The sequence below is a fragment of the Mercenaria mercenaria genome, chromosome 4 (assembly GCF_021730395.1).
Source record: "Mercenaria mercenaria strain notata chromosome 4, MADL_Memer_1, whole genome shotgun sequence".
In the NCBI taxonomy this organism is placed as follows: Eukaryota; Metazoa; Mollusca; class Bivalvia; order Venerida; family Veneridae; genus Mercenaria; species Mercenaria mercenaria.
In genome coordinates, this window is record NC_069364.1 from 88,631,686 (window position 1) to 88,653,909 (window position 22,224).

The window sequence follows — 22,224 nt, forward strand, 5'->3', positions numbered from 1 at the left end:
GATGCAGGGAATAGAAAGCTTTCCCATTTTTGCAGAAATGAAATAGCAGTTATACTAGTAAATCATTCCTTTGGTTTCCAAAAAGAGTAATAGGAACATTTTGAATTTTAATGTCTCAAGTGATATCTTCCCTGTGAAAATTTCAATTGAAAAACAATTTGTAAACATAGAGAGCAGTCAAAATTTAATCTTAAGACAAAAGATCACAGAGTGATCTTGGCCCCACCATTGAGCCATTTTTGAATGTTCCAAATTTCAAGACTAGATCAAGGTCAAAATCAAGGTTAAAGTTCATTTCGGTACACAAAACTGTGCATGTGGTCCATGCGTGTGGTCCAAATTTGAAGCTGTAGCTTGGGAAATGTGAAAGTAGGTCACTAGATCAATTTCAAGGTCAAAGTTCATTTCTGTACACAAAACTACGGATGTGCTTCAAATCTGAAGGCTGTAGCTTAAAAATTGTGAAAGTAGGCCACTAGGTCAAAATCAAGGTCCAATTTCATTTTCGAACACAAAACTATGCATATGGTCTAAATTTGAAGCCTGTACCTTCAAAAATGTGAAAGTAGGTCACTAGATCAATGTCATGGTCAAAGTTTATTTTTGTACACAATTAAACCTATGCATGTGGTCCAAATTTGAAGGCTGTAGCTACAGAAATGCGAAAGTAGGTTACTAAGTCAATCTCAAGGTCAAAGTTCATTTCGGTACACAAAACTATGCACATGGTCCAAATTTGAAGGCTGTAGCTACAGAAATGTGAAAGTAGGTCACTATGTCAAGATCAAGGTCAACTCATGTCAAGGTTCATCTAGCCACTCAAAACTATACATAAGGTCCAAATTTGAATGTTTTAAGTTATGACAAGAAGATTTTTAAAGTTTTTTCCTATATAAGTCTATATAATTAAACCATGTGACCCCTGGGGCGGGGCCATAGAGGACCGCTAGATGATGCTCCATACCAAATATCAAAGTCCTAGGCCCTGTGGTTTTGGACAAGAAGATTTTCCCTATATAAATCTATGTAAATTATAAAAATAAACAAAGGGCCATAACTCACTCAAAAATTGTTGAACCAGTCTGATTTTCAGGGGGACACAACTTGGGTACCAATACATCATTCTGACAAAGTTTGGTCAAAATCCCCTGAGTTGTTTCTGAGGAGATGCGATAACGAGAAATTGTTAACGGAAGGACGGACAGAAGGACGAAGGACCACAGACGCAGAGTGATTTGAATAGCCCACCATCTGATGATGGTGGGCTAAAAATGTGCCAAAAAGGGAAAATACTCTGACAAATAAGATTTGGCATTCTTGATAATTACAAACAAGAGCACTGCCTACTGGTGCCATCACTCGTCAGCAAGTGCCGACAGCATGTAAGAAAAAGTTACAGTTCGGAAATAAGTACAAAAAGAGCCATAATTCTGACAAAATGCATATCAGAGTTATTGGTCTTGGCCTACACAGTCACCTAATGATGATTAACAAGTGTGCAAAGTTTCAAAGCCTTAGCTATTATAGTTTATGAGAAAAGATGGACCTAAACAAAAATTTTAACCAAGAAACTCAAATTTTCTAAGTACAAAAAGGGTCATAATTTTAACAAAATGCATATCAGAGTTAAGGTTCTTGGCCTACACAGTCACCTAATGATGATTAACAAGTGTGCTAATTTTCAAAGCCTTAGCTATTATAGTTTATGAGAAAAGATGGACCTAAACAAAAAATTTAACCAACACTGACGCCGGCACCAACAATCAAGTGATGACAATACCTTGTAGATTTTTTCAAAAAATCAGACAAGCTAAAAATGTCATTCCTTGCATTCATTAAAATAAAGCATAATGCAAATATTCCCCAGCAAGCAATAAACAAAAATTTGTTAGACAGAATATTAGATATGAGTTCATGAAATCATACCTTTAGTGGGTTAGGTGTGGGAGCTTTACTTGGGCTTACAACAGATCCGGACTCCAACACTGACCCATCTTGTCCATCATTGTCCTTGGTTCCAGGCTCATCTATCTGTTCCTGTACATCTGGCCTATAAAATTTACATATACACAATAAAATGATTCTAACAAGAGCTGTCTCCATAGGATGACACATGCCCCCGATGGCACTCTGAATGAATAGTTATGGCCGATGTTAGAGTTTAGGACCTTTGACATTGGAACCTAGGTCTTGAGCGTGACACGTCATCTTAATGTGGTACACATTCATGCCCAATAATTTTAAAATCCATGCATGAATGACAAAGATATGGACCGGACACGCCCATCAATGCACTATCATGAAATATGACCTTTAACATCTAAGTGTGACCTTGACCTTTGAGCTACGGACCTGGGTCTTGCATGCGACACTCGTCTTACTGTGGTACACATTCAAGCCAAGTTATTTGAAAATCCATCTATCGAAGACAAAGATATGGACCGGACACGAAAATTGCGGACAGACAGACTGACAGACCGACAGACGGTTCAAAAACTATATGCCTCCCTTCGGGGGCATAAAAATAACTTGAAGTGCATAAAGCAGCATAAAACAACTTTTCAGGATGGCCTTCTTACATACTGGAATATCAACTTCAGCAACAAAAGAAAAATAAATATCTCAGCAAACACACAATTTTGTGCCAACTTCCAAGTATTTGGCCTCTTTTTAGTAATTAATTTGATTAATGAGCATACATATAAGACAATCACTCTAAATTTTAATATTAATACAGTATTTCATGAAATCATTTTAACATTCTATGATACTCAGTTATGGCTTTCTTGCATAAAGTTTTGTAACTACTTTTCAGTAGTACACACATCTATTATCTATTAAAATTTAACATGTAATTATAAAAAAAGTTGAAAGTTATTAAATAAAGTAATAAAGGTCGATAACAAACCCATGATGATGAACCACCATTTCTTCAAAACTTCCAAACTTTTAAATATTTAGTGCATTTTTATTAAACCCATTACGAGACTTCAATCATGTCCATAATATGCTTTTTTTTTTAAATCTTTTGCTGAAGTGTTTTTCAACCACAAGACCAATCAACATTCAGTTATTTTGTAAAAGAATACTGAGCATACTGTGATACAAGAAAGCTCGCAAGACATCAACATTTTCAATCAAGTCAACTTCACATACAACAGCATTTTGCAATGTAAAAACAACTCTAAAACTTTTTTACAACTCAACAGCTAGGTCATTATATTAATGTTATTACTCATTTAACTGTGCCACAATTTTAGCAGATATTTTGTATGCCTTACAGATGACTGACATTCTGTGTTTTGGATGATCCAAATACGAGAGTTACACGAGTCACAGGGTGGTAGTTATAGAATTACAACATAAACTCCAACTGCACATGTGATAAAAGACATGCATCAAGTATCACAAAAGATTTGATGTTGTGTCTTTACTTTTCTTTAGTGTAGTACCAAGTTCAAGTCAAGTCAAGGTGTTAACATATTGCCTGGTACGGGAAACACACTTGTGCACATATTTTGTATAGTGTAATGAATGAGCAACACAAATACGCCATATTGCAACTTAGTGTAGCACACAAGGATCAGTGTCACATCATTGTGCCACCATTTGCAGCATACTAGGTATAGTGTCACAACTGGCAACTCAAATTAAGCATAGTGCCACCACTTGTTGCACACTACATACAGTGTCACAACTTGAAACACAGTGTCATCACTTGCAACACACTAGATATAGTGTCACAACTGGCACCTCAAATTAGGCATAGTGTCTTTATATGTAGCACACTAGGTATAATATGAACATATTAGACATAGTGCTATCAAGTGCAACACACTAGGTATAGTGTCAACTCACAATTCAGATAAGGTATAGTGCCACTATATGCAACACACTAGGAATATTGTCACAACTGGCAACTCAGATAAGGTATAGTGCCACTATATGCAACACACTAGGTACAGTGTCACAACTGGCAACTCAGATAAGGTATAGTGCCACTATATGCAGCACACTAGGGAACTTCAAACCCTTACCAATCTTCTACAACAATATCCCCCTCTTCTTCTATAACCTCACTGGAAACAAAGAAGCTAAACTAGAGAAAAACAAATACTGTGAAATCATTTAATTTACTAGGTTTTCTTAAAGGACAAAAACTCATTGATTCATGTATTATAAATTTCAAAGACGGGACATGAATGGATTTCAAATTTTAAGATCAGAGATAAATTCACTGATTTCAAATTTCAAAGACAGGACATCAATTCATGGATTTCAAATTTCAAAGACATGACATGAATTCATTGATTTCAAATTTCAAAGACATGACATGAATTCATGGATTTCAAATTTCAAAGACAGGACATGAATTCATGGATTTCAAATTTCAAAGACATGACATGAATTCATGGATTTCAAATTTTAAAGATAAAATAAATGGGAATATAACTTGTTTGTTGAAAATTAATTTAATGGACTGATGCAAGCATCAAATCATGTCAGCATAAAATCCATGAATATAAATGATTTCACAGTAAACAGAAAGCAAAGATGTAAGGTATTAAAGCAGGTCAACAGAAAGCATTTAAGCAAAGTGTTCTTAAATATTTGCAGATCAGATAAAGATATACATTAAAGAAATATCTAGAAGTATCTAAAATATTTTCTAATTCGAAAAAAATAATGTGTGATTTCATTTAAAAAAACTCAGCCATGTAACTGCCACATGATCACTTCACAGATATGCCAGTATGAAACTAGAAAATGCTTTTGTAAAAAAGTGCATGTCTCCCCCAATGCAAAGTCTTATAGGCACGAAGTCAATAGGGGTCAGGAGCGGAAGTCAAAGAGACACTGATGGTTGGCTGCAATAGGGATCATCTACTTGGCATGTCCAGTCATCCCGCTAAATTTAAACACTATTGGCCTAGTGGTTCTCAAGTCACTGTTCAGGCTCCTGTGACCTTGACCTTTGATCAAGTGACCTCAAAATAAATAGGGGTCATCTACCCTGCATGTCCAATCATCCTATTACGTTTCAACATTGTAGGTCAAGTGGTTCTCAAGTTATTTCCAAAAAATGATTTTACATGAACAGGCCACTGTGACCTTGACCTTTATTAGACTGACCCCAAAATCAATAGGGGTCATCTACTCTGCATGTTCAATCATCCTATGAAGTTTCAACATTCTGGGTCAAGTGGTTCTCAAGTTATTGATCGGAACGGGTTATCAATGTCAGGCCCCTGTGACCTTGACCTTTAACAGAGTGACCCCAAAAACAATAAGGTCATTTACTCGTATGAACAATCATCCTATGAAGTTTCAATATTCTGGGTCAAGAGGTTCTAAAAGTTAATTGATTGGAAATGGTTTTCCATGTTCAGCCACTGTGGCCTTGACCTTTAACAGAGTGACCCTAAAATCGTTAGGGTTCATCTACTCTGCATGACCAATCATCCTATGAAGTTTCATCATTCGGGGTCAAGTGGTTTTCTCAAGTTACTGACCGGAAATGGTTTCAATGTTCGGGCCCCTGTGCCCTTTGACCTTTAATGGAGTGACCCCCAAAATCGATAGGGGTCATCTACTTTGCATGTACAATCATCCTATGAAGTTTCAACTTTCTGGTCAAGTGGTTCTCTAGTTATTGATCAGAAATGGTTTTCAATTTTCAGGCCCCTGTGACCTTGACCTTTGACGGAGTGACCACAAAAACAATAGGGGTCGTCTACTCTTTATGACCAATCTTCCTATCAATTTCAACATTCTGGGTCAGGTGGTTCTCTAGTTATTGATTGGGAAATGGTTTTCAATGTCGGGGGCCCCTGTGACCTTGACCTTTGACGGAGTGACCCCAAAATCAATAGGGGTCATCTACTCTTCATGACCAATCTTCCTATGAAGTTTCAACATTCTGGGTCAGGTGGTTCTCTAGTTATTGATCGGAAATGGTTTTCAATGTTCAGGCCCCTGTGACCTTGACCTTTGACGGAGTGACCCCAAAATCAATAGGTTATCTACCTTCATGACCAATCATCCTATGAAGTTTCAACAATCTGGTCAAGTGGTTCTCTATTATTGATCGGAAATGGTTTTCAATGTTGCAGGCCCCTGTGACCTTGACCTTTGACGGAGTGACCCCAAAATCAATGGGGGTCGTCTACTCCAGCAGCCCTACAACCCTATGAAGCTTGAAGGTTCTAGGTCAAATGGTTCTCCAGTTATTGCTTGGAAATGAAGTGTGACGTACGGACGGACGGACGGACAGAAGGACGGACAGGGCAAAAACAATATGTCTCCTGGGGGAGACATAATTATTCTGCAGGAGTACACGTTCTTTGCCATTTTTGAATACATTAAAACATGGTTTTGCTGTTATGACTTCTTGAAGAAAGAATTTAGAATGAACTTAAGAAACATAGTTTAACAGAATAAATATGATAATATGGTCATTGTAGTGAAAGCCATAATCAGTGTTCCTGGATGTCTGTCCAGTACCAATGTGATCTCCGCTTCCACACATAAAACAGAGGTGGAATAAAATTGATTTAAGACAAAGCTCCTCTATTCAATGACCACAAAAAACCTGGGATTCATACCTACAAACTTCTTATCTGAAGTCATGTCTCTACCCAAGTGGGCTAAGGTTTTCTGATGAATAATAATTAAGTTATTTTTGTTTTTTTTTAATAAAAAAGTCAACCAATTTGGACGATAGCACATAAATATTAGTCTGCAACACATATCAGCTGATACCATGTACATATTAGTTGAAAACATGTACATATTAGTTGAAAACATGTACATACTAGTTGAAAACATGTACATATTAGTTGAAAACAGGTACATATTAGTAAACAACACATTCATATGAGCCGTGCCATGAGAAAACCAACATAGTGGGTTTGCGACCAGTCTGGTCAGGATCCATGCTGTTCGCTTTTAAAGCCTATTGCAATCAGAGAAACTGTTAGCGAACAGCATGGATCCTGACCAGACTGCACGGATGCGTAGGCTGGTCTGGATCCATGCTGGTCGCAAACCCACTATGTTGGTTTTCTCATGGCACAGCTCATATATTAAACTGAAAACACTGACGCAACAAAAAACACATTGACAAATCACTCTGTCTTACTTCTTGTTAGATGCCGGTGTAGTTTTTGGTACTACAGGGGTTGATTCAGGTAGAATTTCTGATTCCTCTGGATCTCTAGCACTCACCGGAATTTTGATGTCCGGTTTAGAAGCAACCGGTACTGGTTTGACTGGTGGAGCTGTTACTGTAGGTCTAGAATACATGCAGGTATAGACAATACTAAACTAAGGAGTCTAATGCTGTTTACAATATAGAAGCGTGCAAGACTAGAAATTTACACCTTTAATTTTGTTATACATTAAAATATGCAGATATAAAATTTTAAACAAGCTGCCTAGCTAGGTAGTTTAACTACATGTGCTTTCATTTATTTTTCTTCTTATTCCACTTATAAGCTCCTTTCATTAAAAATCATGACATACTGTGATATCATTAATAATCATGGGGGACTCATTTTTGTAGATTAAATTGTTGAATCAATCCACAAAATTAAATTCCAATGAACAAGAAAAATTCCCATTAATTATATGTTCAAAGGCCAAAATCCACAACTTAATATCCCCATGAAATAGCTATTTTGTCCAAAATGAGGAAATGTTCCGCCCTTAAAATTAACTGATTTCACAGTATATAGTTATTACAATCTAAAGTTCTGCTTTCTGCTCATAACTAAAGATTGCTGTATTTTCTGTAAGTTTGCTAAAAGCACCTTTCTGTGAGCACAACTAACGGCTTTTACAAAATCTAGGGGTTTTTTTTGCTCCTGTCAAGCGTAACTTACATGATAGACCATACAAAAATCTGACACCAAATTTAAGTACTTCAAGTACCTTTTTTCTTTTTTAAGGACTCATTTCCTTGAAACAACACCCTGAAATCTTGGTCTGAACAACTTTTATTAACTACTTTCAAAAATGGGGTTATAGTAGAAACTGAAATAAAATGGTGTTTGTTTAATAGTGCTACTGGTGCATACCAAGAATTGAGAAGTTAACAAGAGCTCGTCGAACACGAAATGCCCCCCTTGATGCATTCAGTAATTGCACAAGGAACAGAAATTAATGCTCACTGTAAACACAAATTCCATTCGGAACACAAAACTATGCAAGGTCCAAATTTGAAGCCTGTACCTTCAGAAATGTAAAAGTAGGTCACTAGGTCAATCTCAAGATGAAAGTTCATTTCATTTACACAAAACTATGCTTTGTTTCAAATTTGAAGCTGTACCTTCAAAAATATGAAAGTAGGTCACTAGGTCAATACAAGGTAAAGTTTTTTTTCAGTACACAAACCTATGCATGTGATCCAAATTTAAAGGCTGTAGGAAACAGAAATGTGAAGTAGGTCACTAGGTAAAGATCAAGGTCAACTCATGTCAAGGTATCATTGCCACTCAAAACAATACATGTGGTCCAAATTTGAATGATGTAATTAGGGAAAATGAAGATTCAAATTTTTACCCTGTATAAGTCTATTATGATCCAATGCCCCGGGGGCGGGGCCGTATTTGACCGAGAGGGATAACTTGAACAAACTAGGTAGAGAACCACTAAATGTGCTACATTACAAATTACCAAAGCCATAGTCTTTGTGGTTTGGACAAAAAGATTTTCAAATTTTTTTCCCTATATTAAGTATATTTTAAAATTTCCTTATAATTTATATAAACCATGTGACCCTGGGGGTGGGGCCATTATTTGACCCCAGGGAAATAATCTGAACAATCTTGGTAGAGGCCCTAGATTTTGCTAATACCAAAATGTCAAAGCCCTAGGCCCTATGGTTTTGGACAAGAGATCTGAAACCATTTAACTGTTCCTGGCCAATGTAACCTTGACCTTTGACCTAATGACCTCAAAATCAATAGGGGTCATCTGCTGGTCATGGCCAACCAAACTATAAATTTTTCCTGACACTAGGCCCAAGCGTTCTTGAGTTATTGCCTGGAAACCATTTTACTGTTCCTGGTCACGTGCCCTTGACCTTTGATATACTAAACCTCAAAATCAATAGGGGTCATCTGCTGGCATTACAAACCTCCCTATAAAAACTTTCGTGACCCTAGGCCTAAGCGTTCTTGAGTTATCACCCGAAACCGTTTTAATTTTCAGGGTCACTGTGACCTTGACCTTTAACATACTGACCTTTAAAAATTTCAATAGGGGTCATTCTGCTGGTCATTACCAACCTCTCTATCAACTTTCATGATCCTAGGCCCAAGTGTTCTTGATTTATCATCCGGAAACCGTTTTACTGTTCAGGGTCACTGTGACCTTGACCTTTAACTTTACTGACCTCAAAATCAATAGGGTCATCTGCTGGTCATTACCAACCTCCCTATCAACTTTCATGATCCTAGGCCCAAGTGTTCTTGAGTTATCATCCGGAAACCGGGTTTTACTATTCAGGGTCACTGTGACCTTGACCTTTGACATACAGACCTCAAAATCAATAGGGGTCATCTGCTGGTGATGACCAACCTCCCTATCAACTTTCATGATCCTAGGCCCAAGCGTTCTTAAGTTATCATCCGGAAACAGATTGGTCTACATTCCGACCGACCGACCGACCGACAGACCGACCGACCGACCGACATCTGCAAAACAATATACCCCTCCTTTTTCAAAGGGGGGCATAATAAATACCATACTCTCTTTTAATTTATCTTTGTTTTTTTTTCTATTTCTTCTGTTCTTAAAGCAAGTTGCTGACAGACTTTTTGAGTTTGGGTGAAATTCAAGCTGTTGTTTCATAAACTCTTTCTGATTTTTTTAAGCTCTACGTCATTTTCAAGGAGTTTCCATAGACTAGCATCGAATTCAAGGACTTTACAAGATTTGTGTGAACTCTGTTACAGAATCTGTGTGAAAAACTATCATTAACATGGTAGGTACTAACCTCACATTATGGTCTTTTTTAGCTGGCATAGCCGTCAAACTTCTGGCACCACCTGCTGCATGTTTAGCCTGACCTCCAGTTGTAACGTTGGTTTTCGACCGAGTCATATATACTGGCTGTGAAGAGCCTGTTAAAAACAACAAATATTAAGATGAGGAACACAACTAAAGAATGAAAATTACCATATTTATCAGTATCTGGAATAGACCATTACCTTGTTAAATACTAGCAAAGCCAATCAGAAGCTGGGACTAAAATTGCGAAGTGGGAAAATATATCAACAGTATCTATTTCCTGTTTCTAAAGTGTTCATATGTCTATCTTTAACAGCTACCTAAGTTACCTTTAAAAATAACATATTCAACATGAAACTTCAATACGCTTCAGTTTGAATTAATATTTCTTAAATAAAAAAAAAACTTATAGCCCTTAAATTACCTGCAAAATTCAAAAGCTATTAACAATTGCGTAACATAGAGTCAAAACATACAAAATACTTTCAGGCTGATTTAATGTATGATAAATCAAACATTAAAAGGTGCTGTTTTTTATTGCCAGTATTCTAACAGGATGTTTACTGAATAAAATAGTTCACCTTCTCCACAGCAAAATATTTCATGTCAAATAGGTGTGAATAAATAATTCAAATAAAGTTATCTACAAAAATCAACCTGAAACATTATATATCATGTGAGTGCAGGTTATATGTAAGTTAGTGCAATGTGCAAGATATTTAAGCATTAATGTTAAGACGCCACAAAACTACAAGTGTACCACACTCTCTGAATACAAAAATCACTCGTGCAAGTTGTGTGCTTTTCACATACAATGTTGTAACAGGTCATTTTGGGCTCAAAGTCTTGGCAAATCTGGCTAAAATCAAGATATTTTTGGGCTTTAAAATGTTAGTTTCATTTATATTTCAGCTTAGCTACACCCCATTAATAACATATCAAGACCAACATTAAAAAAACCCAATATATTTTGATGCAAATTTTCAGAAAAGAAATGAACAAATCTGCATTATGCTGAAAAAAATATTAGTAATTTTGGTTTTGATCTAACAAAAGCTCCAGAAAACATATTCTGGTCAAATTCAAGAACATTCTAAAAGTGAAAATTTAAAATAGATAAACACTAAAGAAATAAAGTTTTGGAAAACTACATCATTTTAAAACTTCAAAAACTGCTGCCAACTTTTTTTTTTTAAAAATTGTTTAATTCTGTAATTGTTCTATCAATTTCTTAAATCTGATTATAAATGTATGTCAATATAAGTCTGATCTGCCCTTAAAGACTGAGTTGAATAGGTCATATTATTATGAAAGCTTCTTTCCTAACAGTATAAATACATGTTCTGTAAAATTATTAGCATTTTGGTCTCAATCAATGAAATTAAATAGTCTTTGGGCCGAAACCTTAAAAAACAGACTGATGCTAACAAAATAAATCTATTTAACAGTTATTTATAATTTTTTGTTGCCGAAATGCCAACATAACTTGTGATATTTGCATGAACACCAAAACAACCAGCTGATAGGAAATATCATATATTCCACAACCATAACAACTTCTGTGTAGATATATATTTACCTATATATATTTTCCATATCCTGCTTACAAACAGTTAATATATATTCAAATACAAACTGTTTCAAGACACCCATTCTCATTCAAAAGGTACGATCAACAGTACATTTGTACTTCTGCATACATACTAACTTTTACATTTTACTTTTATATTAACCTTTAAAGTGCTAAAAAATGTTTTTTATTCAATCAAAATGCTAATTGTTTCTATAGTACACCTATTCTCATTCAAAAGGTAAAATCTGAAACATAGTCTTCAAGTATGGCCTTTCCCATCAAATTCTCATCATAGCTCATTTCTTACTCTACAAAATTTATTTTGTAATTTTTATATGCAATGAAGCCCCTTAATACCTGTACTAAGCCATGTTTCTCTGAAATTTGAATGTGGGAAACTCCTGAGTATTAATTTTGTTGTTGTTGCAATTTATTGCAATTTTATCACAACTCAATTATGCACAAAATAGTTTTACAAAATTTAACAATTTATATTCTAAAGTTGTGTTGTTATTGTTACATTACAATTACATTCATATATTAAACATTACAATGTTACAAAAACATTACACTTACAAGACATTAGGATTTGTGCTGTCATATTAATGTTTGGACCTACAGAAAATTCACTTTATTGGTAGATAATTTTTGAAAAAGATAAATATTCTAAGACAGCAACCAATGATATACTGCAATATATCACATCCAAATTTTATGACAATAAGCCTAGAAATAGGATAAAGATGTAAGCCTTTCTATAGGTCCCAATGTCACATTACATACAAGGTTTCAAAACAGGACCAACAAACATATATCTTACATTTTGTGACGAATTATCCATTTCAGCTGAACTTCAACTTTTCCCCCTTCCTTCTCTTTTTTTACATGATTTTTTACTGATAACTTCTTTGTTACATGATTTTTAAGGAAAATGAAAATTTATAGTACAACTTCTACTCCAGTTGAAGTCTCCACTAGTTTTATGTAGAGACTCATGTTTTTTATACATCCCCTCTGATTGAACCATTTCTCAAAAATTATCACTCCTTCACCTAGAGCATTTGGTGTCAGGACTCATACCTATTTTCCTACTCTCAGTAAAACAAGAGCTGTCCGTAAGACAGCCAAGCTCGACTATTCGAAATATTGTCCCAGAAGCAGGAAAATATTACCCAAAAAGGTTAAATATCAAAAGAGTTTTAAGTTCAAAGGGGAAATAATTTGACCAAAATGCATACCATTATGGACTTGCTGCTATCAACTAGTTTATAACCCCGAAGGCACTTTGTGAAGTTTCAATTCAATTCTGCATTAGTTTTGGAGGTAGAAATTGCATGTAAAACTTTAAACCAGAATTTTCAAAGTCCAAAAGGGGGCTTTAATTTGCCCAAAATACATGCCAAAAGTTATGGGACTTGACCCCAGTGAGGTTGGTATTGATCTAGAAAAAGAAAAAATAATTTTTCAAATCTATATCCCTTTTAGTAAATAGCTGAAATGTACTTGCCGCAAAACTTTAACCAGAATTTGCCAAGTCCAAAAGGGGACATAATTTGGCCAAAATGAAGGTCAGAGTTAGGGACTTGTGCTATCAATATTTTATAACCCCAAAGACACATGTGAAGTTTAAAAATCAATATCTGCATTAGTTTTGGGAGATAATAACTTGCATGTAAAACTTTAACCAAAATTTTCTAAGTCTAAAAGGGGCATAATTTGCTAAAAAAAAACATGTCAGGTTAGGGGATTGACCCAGGAGGTTGGTAATTGATCTAAAAAAAGAAAAAATAAGTTTCAAATATATATCCCTTTTTTAGAAATAGCTGTATGTACCTGCACGCAAAACTTTAACCAAAATTTCTAGTCCAAAAGGGGGCATTAATTTGGCCCAAAAAATGAAGGTCAGAGTTATAGGACTTGCTGCTATCAATAGATTTATAACCCCGAAGAACACTTTTGAAGTTTCAAATCAATATCTGCATTAGTTTTTTAGAATAGTAGCTTGCATGAAAACTTTAACCAAATTTCTAAGTCTAAAAGGGGGGCATAATTTGCTCAAAAACATGTCAGAGTTATGGGTCTTGACCCAGCGAGGTTGATAACTGATCTAGAAAAAGAAAAAATAAGTTTCAAATCTATATGCCTTTTAGAAATAACTGTATGTACTTGCACGCAAAACTTTAACCAGAATTTTCTAAGTCCAAAAGGGGGCATAATTTGGCCAAAATGAAAGTCAGAGTTATGGGACTTGCTGCTATCAACTAGTTTTATAACGCCGAAGACATGTGTGAAGTTTCAAAGCAATATCTGCATTAGTTTTGGAGATAGTAACTTGCATGTAAAACTTTAACCAAAATTTTCTGAGTCCAAAAGGGGGCATAATTTGCTCAAAATACATGTCAGAGTTATGGGACTTGACCCAGAGAGGTTGGGTAATTGACCTAGAAAAAAAAAAAAAGTTTCAAAGCTATATCCCTTTAAATTGATGGCTGTATGTATTTGCATGCAAAAACTTAACCAGGTGTGACGCCGACGCCGTCCCAGGGTGAGAGAAAAAGCTAGACTATTCTTCGAATAGTCGAGCTAAAAAAATGGATGCTTTGTAAAGTGTAAACTTAACTTGTAATTAAAATTAAGGTAATTTCTTGAAACATAATAACCAAAAAATTTGTGTTTGTTTCATCATGCATATTTATTTAAAATATACCTTTGTGCAAGCTTAAGCTAATGTCTCATACCTCATACATTTCATTTCATCTTTTTCCTCAGGCTAAAAGGAGTGTGTATCTTTGGAAAGTACTCAATCTTTTTATTTCCACAAGCGTTTTGCAAACTTGCAAGTGCTTAATTCAGGCCTTGGTTGTTATTACTGTTAAAACCCTTAAAATTCATTATTTTGATAACAATCATTTTACTAATTGAGAATTTTTAGGTTTTGTTTCTTAATACATTTAATATAACTGCAAAAGAGATAGAATTTACCTTTATTTTAATATGTGATAGTACAAAACTTAAAATAAATGTGAAAAAATATAACGTATACATGTATTATACAAATTAACATGTGTAACATACAAACTGGTGAATACAATAGAAACATATATATTAATATAATATATGAACGTCTTACTGATAAGCCTTTTGAGCATTAATCCTGCTAAACCCACGTCTTTCAAAGCTGGCGGCACTTTCTTTCTTTTAAAACCATCCATTTTTCTTATGATACATTCACTTTCTACTTCACACATTGTATAAAGTCTTATCTCAAAATGTATGCATTTCAAGTAACAATTTTTCACAAATAAAAAAGATAACGAAGAGGCACTAAATTTGATGACTAGTGAATTACATGAAATAAAAAAACAAGAATGCAGTTAAATGACGTTGTAAATTTTGTGAACTTATCAAAACACTTGAAAGTACAAAAAGCGACTTTATTTATTATGTTAAGATCATTGGATCGGAGATTGTTTTTAATCCCTTGAGGGATTAAGCTTTTGATGTATTACATAAAATTGACAGCGTCTGTTTGATTAAAAATTTGGTTAAATCATCTGGAAGTCATTTGATAAGAGAAATTAGAAACATTGCGATTTTAATATTTATACGTGAATGCTTACATGTAATAATACGTAATAATGTGTGTCTGCTAAAATTTGTCTGATAAAAGTTAACTACTTCATATTTTTTTATGTTTTGCATAAGCTAATTTAGATTTTAATGTTCTGAATTTTTACATGAAATAAAGAAGGAAATCCAATATGTAAGCAGACAAGTCTAAAATCACAACCTCTCTTATATCAAAATGTCTGTTACTTTGCTTGAAAGAAAAAAATCATAAATACTTTATTCCTCAATGAATAAAATAAATCAGCTATTGTACGTTAAAGGCACTGACCTCCAGATATTGGCTAAAAAATTATCCTTTGTTTGGTCATAATGAACATTAGAATATGAGTTTTTGTTTCTATTAAACTATTTTAAAAATGCCAAATCAAAAAAAAAAGATGACCGCGTCGGGAATCGAACCCGGACTGCCACGGCAATAAAGAAGTTTTCCGCTGTCGTTACCAATACCGCTATAGAGGATTTAGTTTTTTTATGCGCATTAAATATAGATATTTATAATCGAGGCAATTTACCTTGAGTAAAGCGTTACAAACGCTTTTGATTTTCATCGTAAAAAGTAGTAAAAACAACTAATTCTCATGTGTACCCGTAACAAATAGTCTGTCAGTAATTAAGTTTCAAAGCATTCTAAGAAATACAGCATTAATTTCCAGATATCTAACACAATTTATTTAAATTTTTTTTAACGATCTGGAGGCCAGTGCCTTTAAGTAAAGAAATAATAACAATCTTTTAGTATAAAAATTAAAATTCAAAACAGAAAATGCCATTCATAAGGAAAAATCTTACAGAAACCTTAAAAACTCTGTCCTTAGTGTGAATGTTCTAATTATCAATGAAAAACAAGAGCTGTCTCCATAGGATGACACATGCCCCCGATGGCACTTTGAATGAATAGTTATGGCCGCAGTTAGAGTTTAGGACCTTTGACCTACGGACCTGGGTTTTTGTGGCCCGACACGTCGTCTTACTGTGGTACACATTCATGCCAAGGGTTTTTTGAAATCCATCCATGGATGACAAAGAATGGACCGGACACAAAGCACTATGTGAAAAATGGGCCTTTAACATCTAAGTGTGACCTTGACCTTTGAGCTATGGACCTGGTCTTGCGCGCGACATGTCGTCTTACTGTGGTACACATTCATGTCAAGTTATTTGAAAATCCATCCATCGATGACAAAGATATGGACCGGACACGAAAATTGAGGGCAGACCGACAGACTGACAGACTGTTCAAAAACTATATGCCTTCCTTCGGGGGCATAAAAAACAATAAAATGGGGAACAAATAAATATAAATTGGCGCAATTTCTTGCCTATACAAAATATAAAGACTTTATGAATACTTGTACACTGAGAGCAACACGACTACCACACAACCCGTAAAAATGGTCAAAACATGCAACATGCTGTGATGCAAAATAAGAAACATTCAAACATGCCATGTTTTACATTCAATTATTTGTCATAATGTAAGCACTTAACAGTAACAAAATATACTGGTAAGCACTGGATTTTATAGTAATGTTAAAATCCAGCTGTTTGTTTTCTGTGTTAAATTCAGAATTTCTTTTTAAATGTCTGTCTTCTTTTTTAAAATGCAAGTACAGAAAAATATAAAACAATGGAATAGTTCTTTTTAACAGTTCGAATTTATTGTTTTCTTTTGTAATGTAAAATATTGGCTACAAGAAATATGTTACACATTTCCCCCAGCAGAATGTTGCCGTCCAGCAAATCAAAAATATTTTAAGATTATCATAATTTGTTTCTTGAAAAATGAAAATTAAAAAGTGTTGTTTTTTTTCATCTTAAGTTGACATTTAACATCCTGCCAAGCCAATCAGGTGGTAATGCATGATGGTCATAAACAGATTACATTTGTGTGCCCTTGTGCAACTTTGTTGCTAAAAATGTGTTTAACAGTAAAAACTTTGCATGCTGTTAGTACAAGACAAATTTCTTACTGCAATTATGAAAAAAAATCTCTCTATGTACTTGAAATACCCAGATATCGTAAGCATCCAACTTACGACTGTCTTAAACGTTAAATACAAACTGATTTTAGTATTTGCAGTATCTATATCATTATTTTGTTTTAAAAATAATGATTTTTAAAATTAACAACCCATGCTTTTGATTCTTTCTTAGGACTTTTTGTCACCTGCTTAACATATTATAAGTCTCATGCTAAAGCAATCAGGTGAAATAAGTGAGAAATAAAGAATGTCATGCATTCAGAGGTAATTTATGTAACTCCGCCCACCCCCTAGTCCTGTACCATATCTCGGTGATATAAGTCCTTGTGAAACTGGGTATAAAGTCAAATCAGGTGATTCACTGGGTTTCATCATGTATCGTCGAGGTGATACCGGAATTCCTGGTGATTTACTCCCTGTGCGCTGTACCGGGGACATGAGTGTCGACTGCCGTGTCACAAACGGAGTCCAGGTGTCCTCCATTTCAACACTGAACGGGTTTGGAGTTTGAACAGGAATAGGTTCTCCTTTCTGTGCCCGAAAGTTGTCTACAGATAGCACAGTGTAAATAAGTAGGTGCTTAAAGCTGGTATTAAATCATTTTCAATTTTTTTTTTGTTTTATTTTTTTTTAATCTTATATCATTCAAAATGAAAAACAAGACATTATTCCTTTTTCCGAATAAACAGTTGTCCTTTAAATGTCCAAGATGGAAAATTGTACAACAAATGTATGCAAAAATAATCAATACTTATTGAAGAAAATGCGAAAATCTAAACAGAACATAACTGCAGATACTGTAACAAAGATTTTTTTTTTTCAATATTGATAAATTGCTGTTTTAAAAATAATTTAATTTAGGTTTAAGCAATAAACATCACTTTTTAGACATTAATAACAATTATTCGAGTTACACAAAGACAACAGACAATTCAAAAGTTGTGTGGCATGACCTTAAAGCTGTCCCTCTACACCATTTTTGAATTGTCTTTACAAAAAAAGCAAACACAGTTAAAATGTTACATACTGTATACATAACAGCAATATCATAACCCATACCCAAAGCAAAGAAGCCACTGCACACACATGCAAGCAGTTTGGGAAAATACCAACAAGCAATGTCTTTTCAAACCTTTCTGTTTTTTTTTTCTTCAAAATTATGGCTTAAATCAAGCATGAAACTTTGTTAATACCTAGTATGAAAATATTACTTTTAATTACCCAAGAAAAATGGGAAAAATATGTAGGGTTTTCTTACAAATATTATTTGGATGTAAAACCAAGGATCTTAAATAGAGATGGGCAAGAAATTCCTGATCTTACCGGGGTATTTGAAATAGCAGAATTGAGAAATCATGAGATCTGGACTGACTTGGCAGCCGTTACTCCCATAACTGAAGCAATAAAATTTGGATTATTCAATTACCAGAGAACATTTTTTAAAAAGTTAAATTTGATTATGACAATTTTATCTTTATTAAATTGCCCAAGATATGACAAACGTTAATGGGCCTTGAGAATTACAGGTAGATCAGTAGTTGCCAATCCATTCTATTTAAGTCCTTGGAAAATTTTTGTCATTTTTTCCAATTTAGAGAAGTAAAATGTTTAATATTTAAGCCATGATCATACTGGTTGGTATTCTGAGCCTGGCTTTGATACTCTCTACAGTGCGTTTTTCCTTCGAAAGTATGATTGGAGCACCATGGCCTGTCATAAATAAAAATGAAAATATGGTTGGAGCAAACTGGCCTGTCATGAATATAAATGGAAGTGTGGCTGGCACACAGTGGCCTGTCTTTAACAACACAAACATATTATTGACTTATAAATGGACATGAGAATAAGGCAGGTAATTATGACTTGTATGTAACAGTACAGAACAAGGAAACAAGGAAATTCCCATGAAAATGGGATAAATTTTAAGTAAGCATGGCATTCATATATCAATTATGTGACAGATGAAAAACTTGAAAAAAATGAATATTCTGATTGACAGAAAAACAATTTTATGACTAATTAAAACAACATCCTAAAAATATCTGTTTTACTAAGTTAGTACCTCAATATCTAAGCACTCATCAAGAGAAATTGAGAAATCTAGTGTTTTCTCTCATTATAAGTATTTTGACATGGTATTTGATTAGTTTTAAAACTTATTTTTTTATTAAAAGTGAAAGTTAAAAGTAAAAGGCACAATAATGTATAACTTCTTTTTTTTCACATAAAACATGTTTAAATCTACTTTTGAGTTACTTTTCAACATGCAAAATTGAAGATGTTTTACATATTAGAACTTAAATTTATTTCAAATGTTATACAGACTTCAAATCAAATTCAAAATCAAAATCAGTTCAAAAGCTTCATTACAACTTGATTAATTTTGTTAGTAAACTCAACTCAAAAGTAGATTTAGTGATTCCCATTATAAATATTTGTTTTTTTCCTTTTGAACAAATTGACACTGTTTCAGACATAATTTTCAAAGTTCTATTTGATGGGACTGATTCAAGTCCTACTGTAGGGGGAAGATTAAAGTTATATAGAAAAAGTGAAATTCAAGATCTGTTTAAAGGGGAGGATTCAAAGTTCTTTGTGAACTGTGAAATTCGGACTCTATGTAAAGGGGAAATTTCAAGTTCAATGTAAAGAGGACATTTCAATTTCTATGTAAACAGGACATTTCAAGTTCTATGTAAAGGGGAAATTTCAAGGTCTTATATAAAGGGGACATTTCAAGGTCTATGTAAAGGAGAAATGTCAAGTTCTATGTAAATGGTAATATTCATGTTCTGTGTTAAGAGTAATATTCAAATTCATTTAAAGGGCAGATCCAATGTATATTGTAAGGAGAAGGTTCAATATGTTAAGTTCTATGTATAAATGGGAAATTTCAAGGTTTTGAAAGGGTACATTTCAAGTAAAGACAGCAGCTATTTTGACTAAGTTGACTACTTTGACATGCATATGTCATCCTTTTTAGTTTATGTTACCAAATTTGGAATTTATGCCCAAATTAAGTAAGTTTGATACAAGGAAATCTACAATTTAGGCTAATAATTTTACCTTTATATCAAGCTGTGATGTTCTTCTGACTTAAACTAAACATTATTTGTTTGGGTAATGATCTTACATTGAAAACCAAAATAATGTTAAACTAGTGGGCTTAGCACAAAACGGTTGTAACTCCTTCTTTATTTCATATAAGTTACAACCGTTTTGCACTAAGCCTGTGCAATGCCATAAATGGTTGCTGCATTTTTTTTAGGTAAAGTAAGGGTGGAGTTTGGGGAGAGGGGGGAGTCAGATACTGAGGAAATTATTTTTTAATGGTTACAACAAAATTTTGTATAATAGATATTTTTCACTGTGAATTATTATTAGGTATATGTGACCGTCGGTTCGGCAGCTCCAAATAGTTGTGGGGGGAAATTATGTTCAAGTGGTAACTGACCACCGAAGACCGATCAGTCAACAGATATTTTGGAGTGGGGTCATTGCCCCTGTATGGTTGCACAAATGATAAACTCCATGTTTCAGTTCAGTAATTAATTCTTTTATTTTATGATGGACACCAATGTGTAGTTTATGTAATGTTATTTCAATATTTTAGTATAGTCCAGTATTCCAAATGTTATCAAAGTTCTATGTTCAAAATACAGTTAAAGATAAACACATCCAAGACAAGCACCGAAATTGTATTCTATACTGTCAATTTAGTTTAGCGATGTTGCTTCTTCGAAATTACAAAAAAGACTGATTTTTAGTTGGAAAACAAATTATATGTTTCCAAGGACAATCTCCAGGGTAACCATATTAGCCAATAAAAATTTAAAAGTAATTTTATATTTAAACCAATGAAAATTATTGTAACAAAAAGGTGAAATCATTTACTTAAGAATTTAGAAGTTTACTTAAGAACATGCCTGGGCTTCACACTTAATCAGCAAGGAAGCCAAGGTGTTTGTTAACAAAAGCACCTAATGCAAAGTGCTAAAAGCAAAATCTGTTTTATAATCAAAAGTGTTTAGAAAGTGATAAAGTAAAAATTTCTGACATGTTTAAGCAGGAAAATAATAAGTTAAGTAACACATGTCCAAGCAAATAATGTTACAAAATAGAAAAATCAATTTTGAATAATTTTTACTTAAATTCACAAGATTTGAAATTAAAAATAATAAAATTTTAATTTATCATTAAAATTTTATGAAAGAATTTGGCTGATTTTATAGCCTGGTTACACATTACCCCTTCTTGAAAAAAATGATTGTCCTCAATCATAAAACTTACAACATAACAAATGTAACAATAACAAATAGCATGTTATATGCTGTAACAAATTTGCATACAAATATGAATAAAGACAATAATAAACATACAATTCATTTATACAGTGGCAACACACACACGTATCTTCAGGATTTACACAGCGACTGGCCAGTCTTAATTTGCACATTCATTCATCTGTATGTATATTATTTTTATATAAAGTGTTTGTTTTTCTTTGTTTTTTTTTTTTGTTTTTTAGATTACATGCATTAATATCATAAAATAGAGCTCTTTAATTGAAGGTAAGTATGGTATGCACAAGAAGGAAAACAAGTTAACTTCAAATTTTCTATAAAATGACTTGTATCATGGTGATAACTAGTGATATATTATAGAAAATGTTGCAATTGTCGAAAGGACAACAGTAAAATGCAAAAATATTGAAGTTAAAAAGTAAAACAACAATAATGTTTATTGTAGCCTCCATATACACAGAATTGTCTATAGATAGTGGCTTTATCGCAAATATGGCATAAAACTTGACACTGAATAGCCATGTGATTTTGGAATCACTAAAGTAACATTGTAACATTAATTCAGTTACGTTGTATGATTGCTTTTGCAACTTGTCTAGTTGTGGATAGATTCTAAGTATAATATAAAACATTAATAATAATCTACCACTGAAGTATGGTTATCTGCTCATTGGCAGTCATATATAATGTTTCAATTTTGTGTAGTATGCACATTGGCATT

At 33.7% G+C, this 22,224-nt stretch overlaps 1 protein-coding gene across 17 annotated transcripts in view; it reads right to left on the reverse strand.

Annotated features, from left to right (window-relative positions):
- LOC123552387 (uncharacterized) overlaps positions 1-22,224 on the reverse strand; it is an 84,812-nt gene that overhangs the window by 13,972 nt on the left and 48,616 nt on the right. For 9 of the 17 annotated variants that reach the window (XM_053541885.1, XM_053541884.1, XM_053541887.1 and 6 more), the window contains 4 exons: positions 17,487-17,747; positions 10,001-10,127; positions 7,142-7,294; positions 1,927-2,050 (listed from right to left, as the gene is read on the reverse strand). In XM_053541885.1, the coding sequence (XP_053397860.1) occupies positions 1,927-2,050; positions 7,142-7,294; positions 10,001-10,127; positions 17,487-17,747 (665 nt within the window). Of the gene's footprint in view, positions 1-1,926; positions 2,051-7,141; positions 7,295-10,000; positions 10,128-17,486; positions 17,748-18,831; positions 18,910-22,224 lie in introns of all 17 variants that reach the window. The other 8 variants (XM_053541896.1, XM_053541900.1, XM_053541889.1 and 5 more) reach the window with 5 other exon arrangements.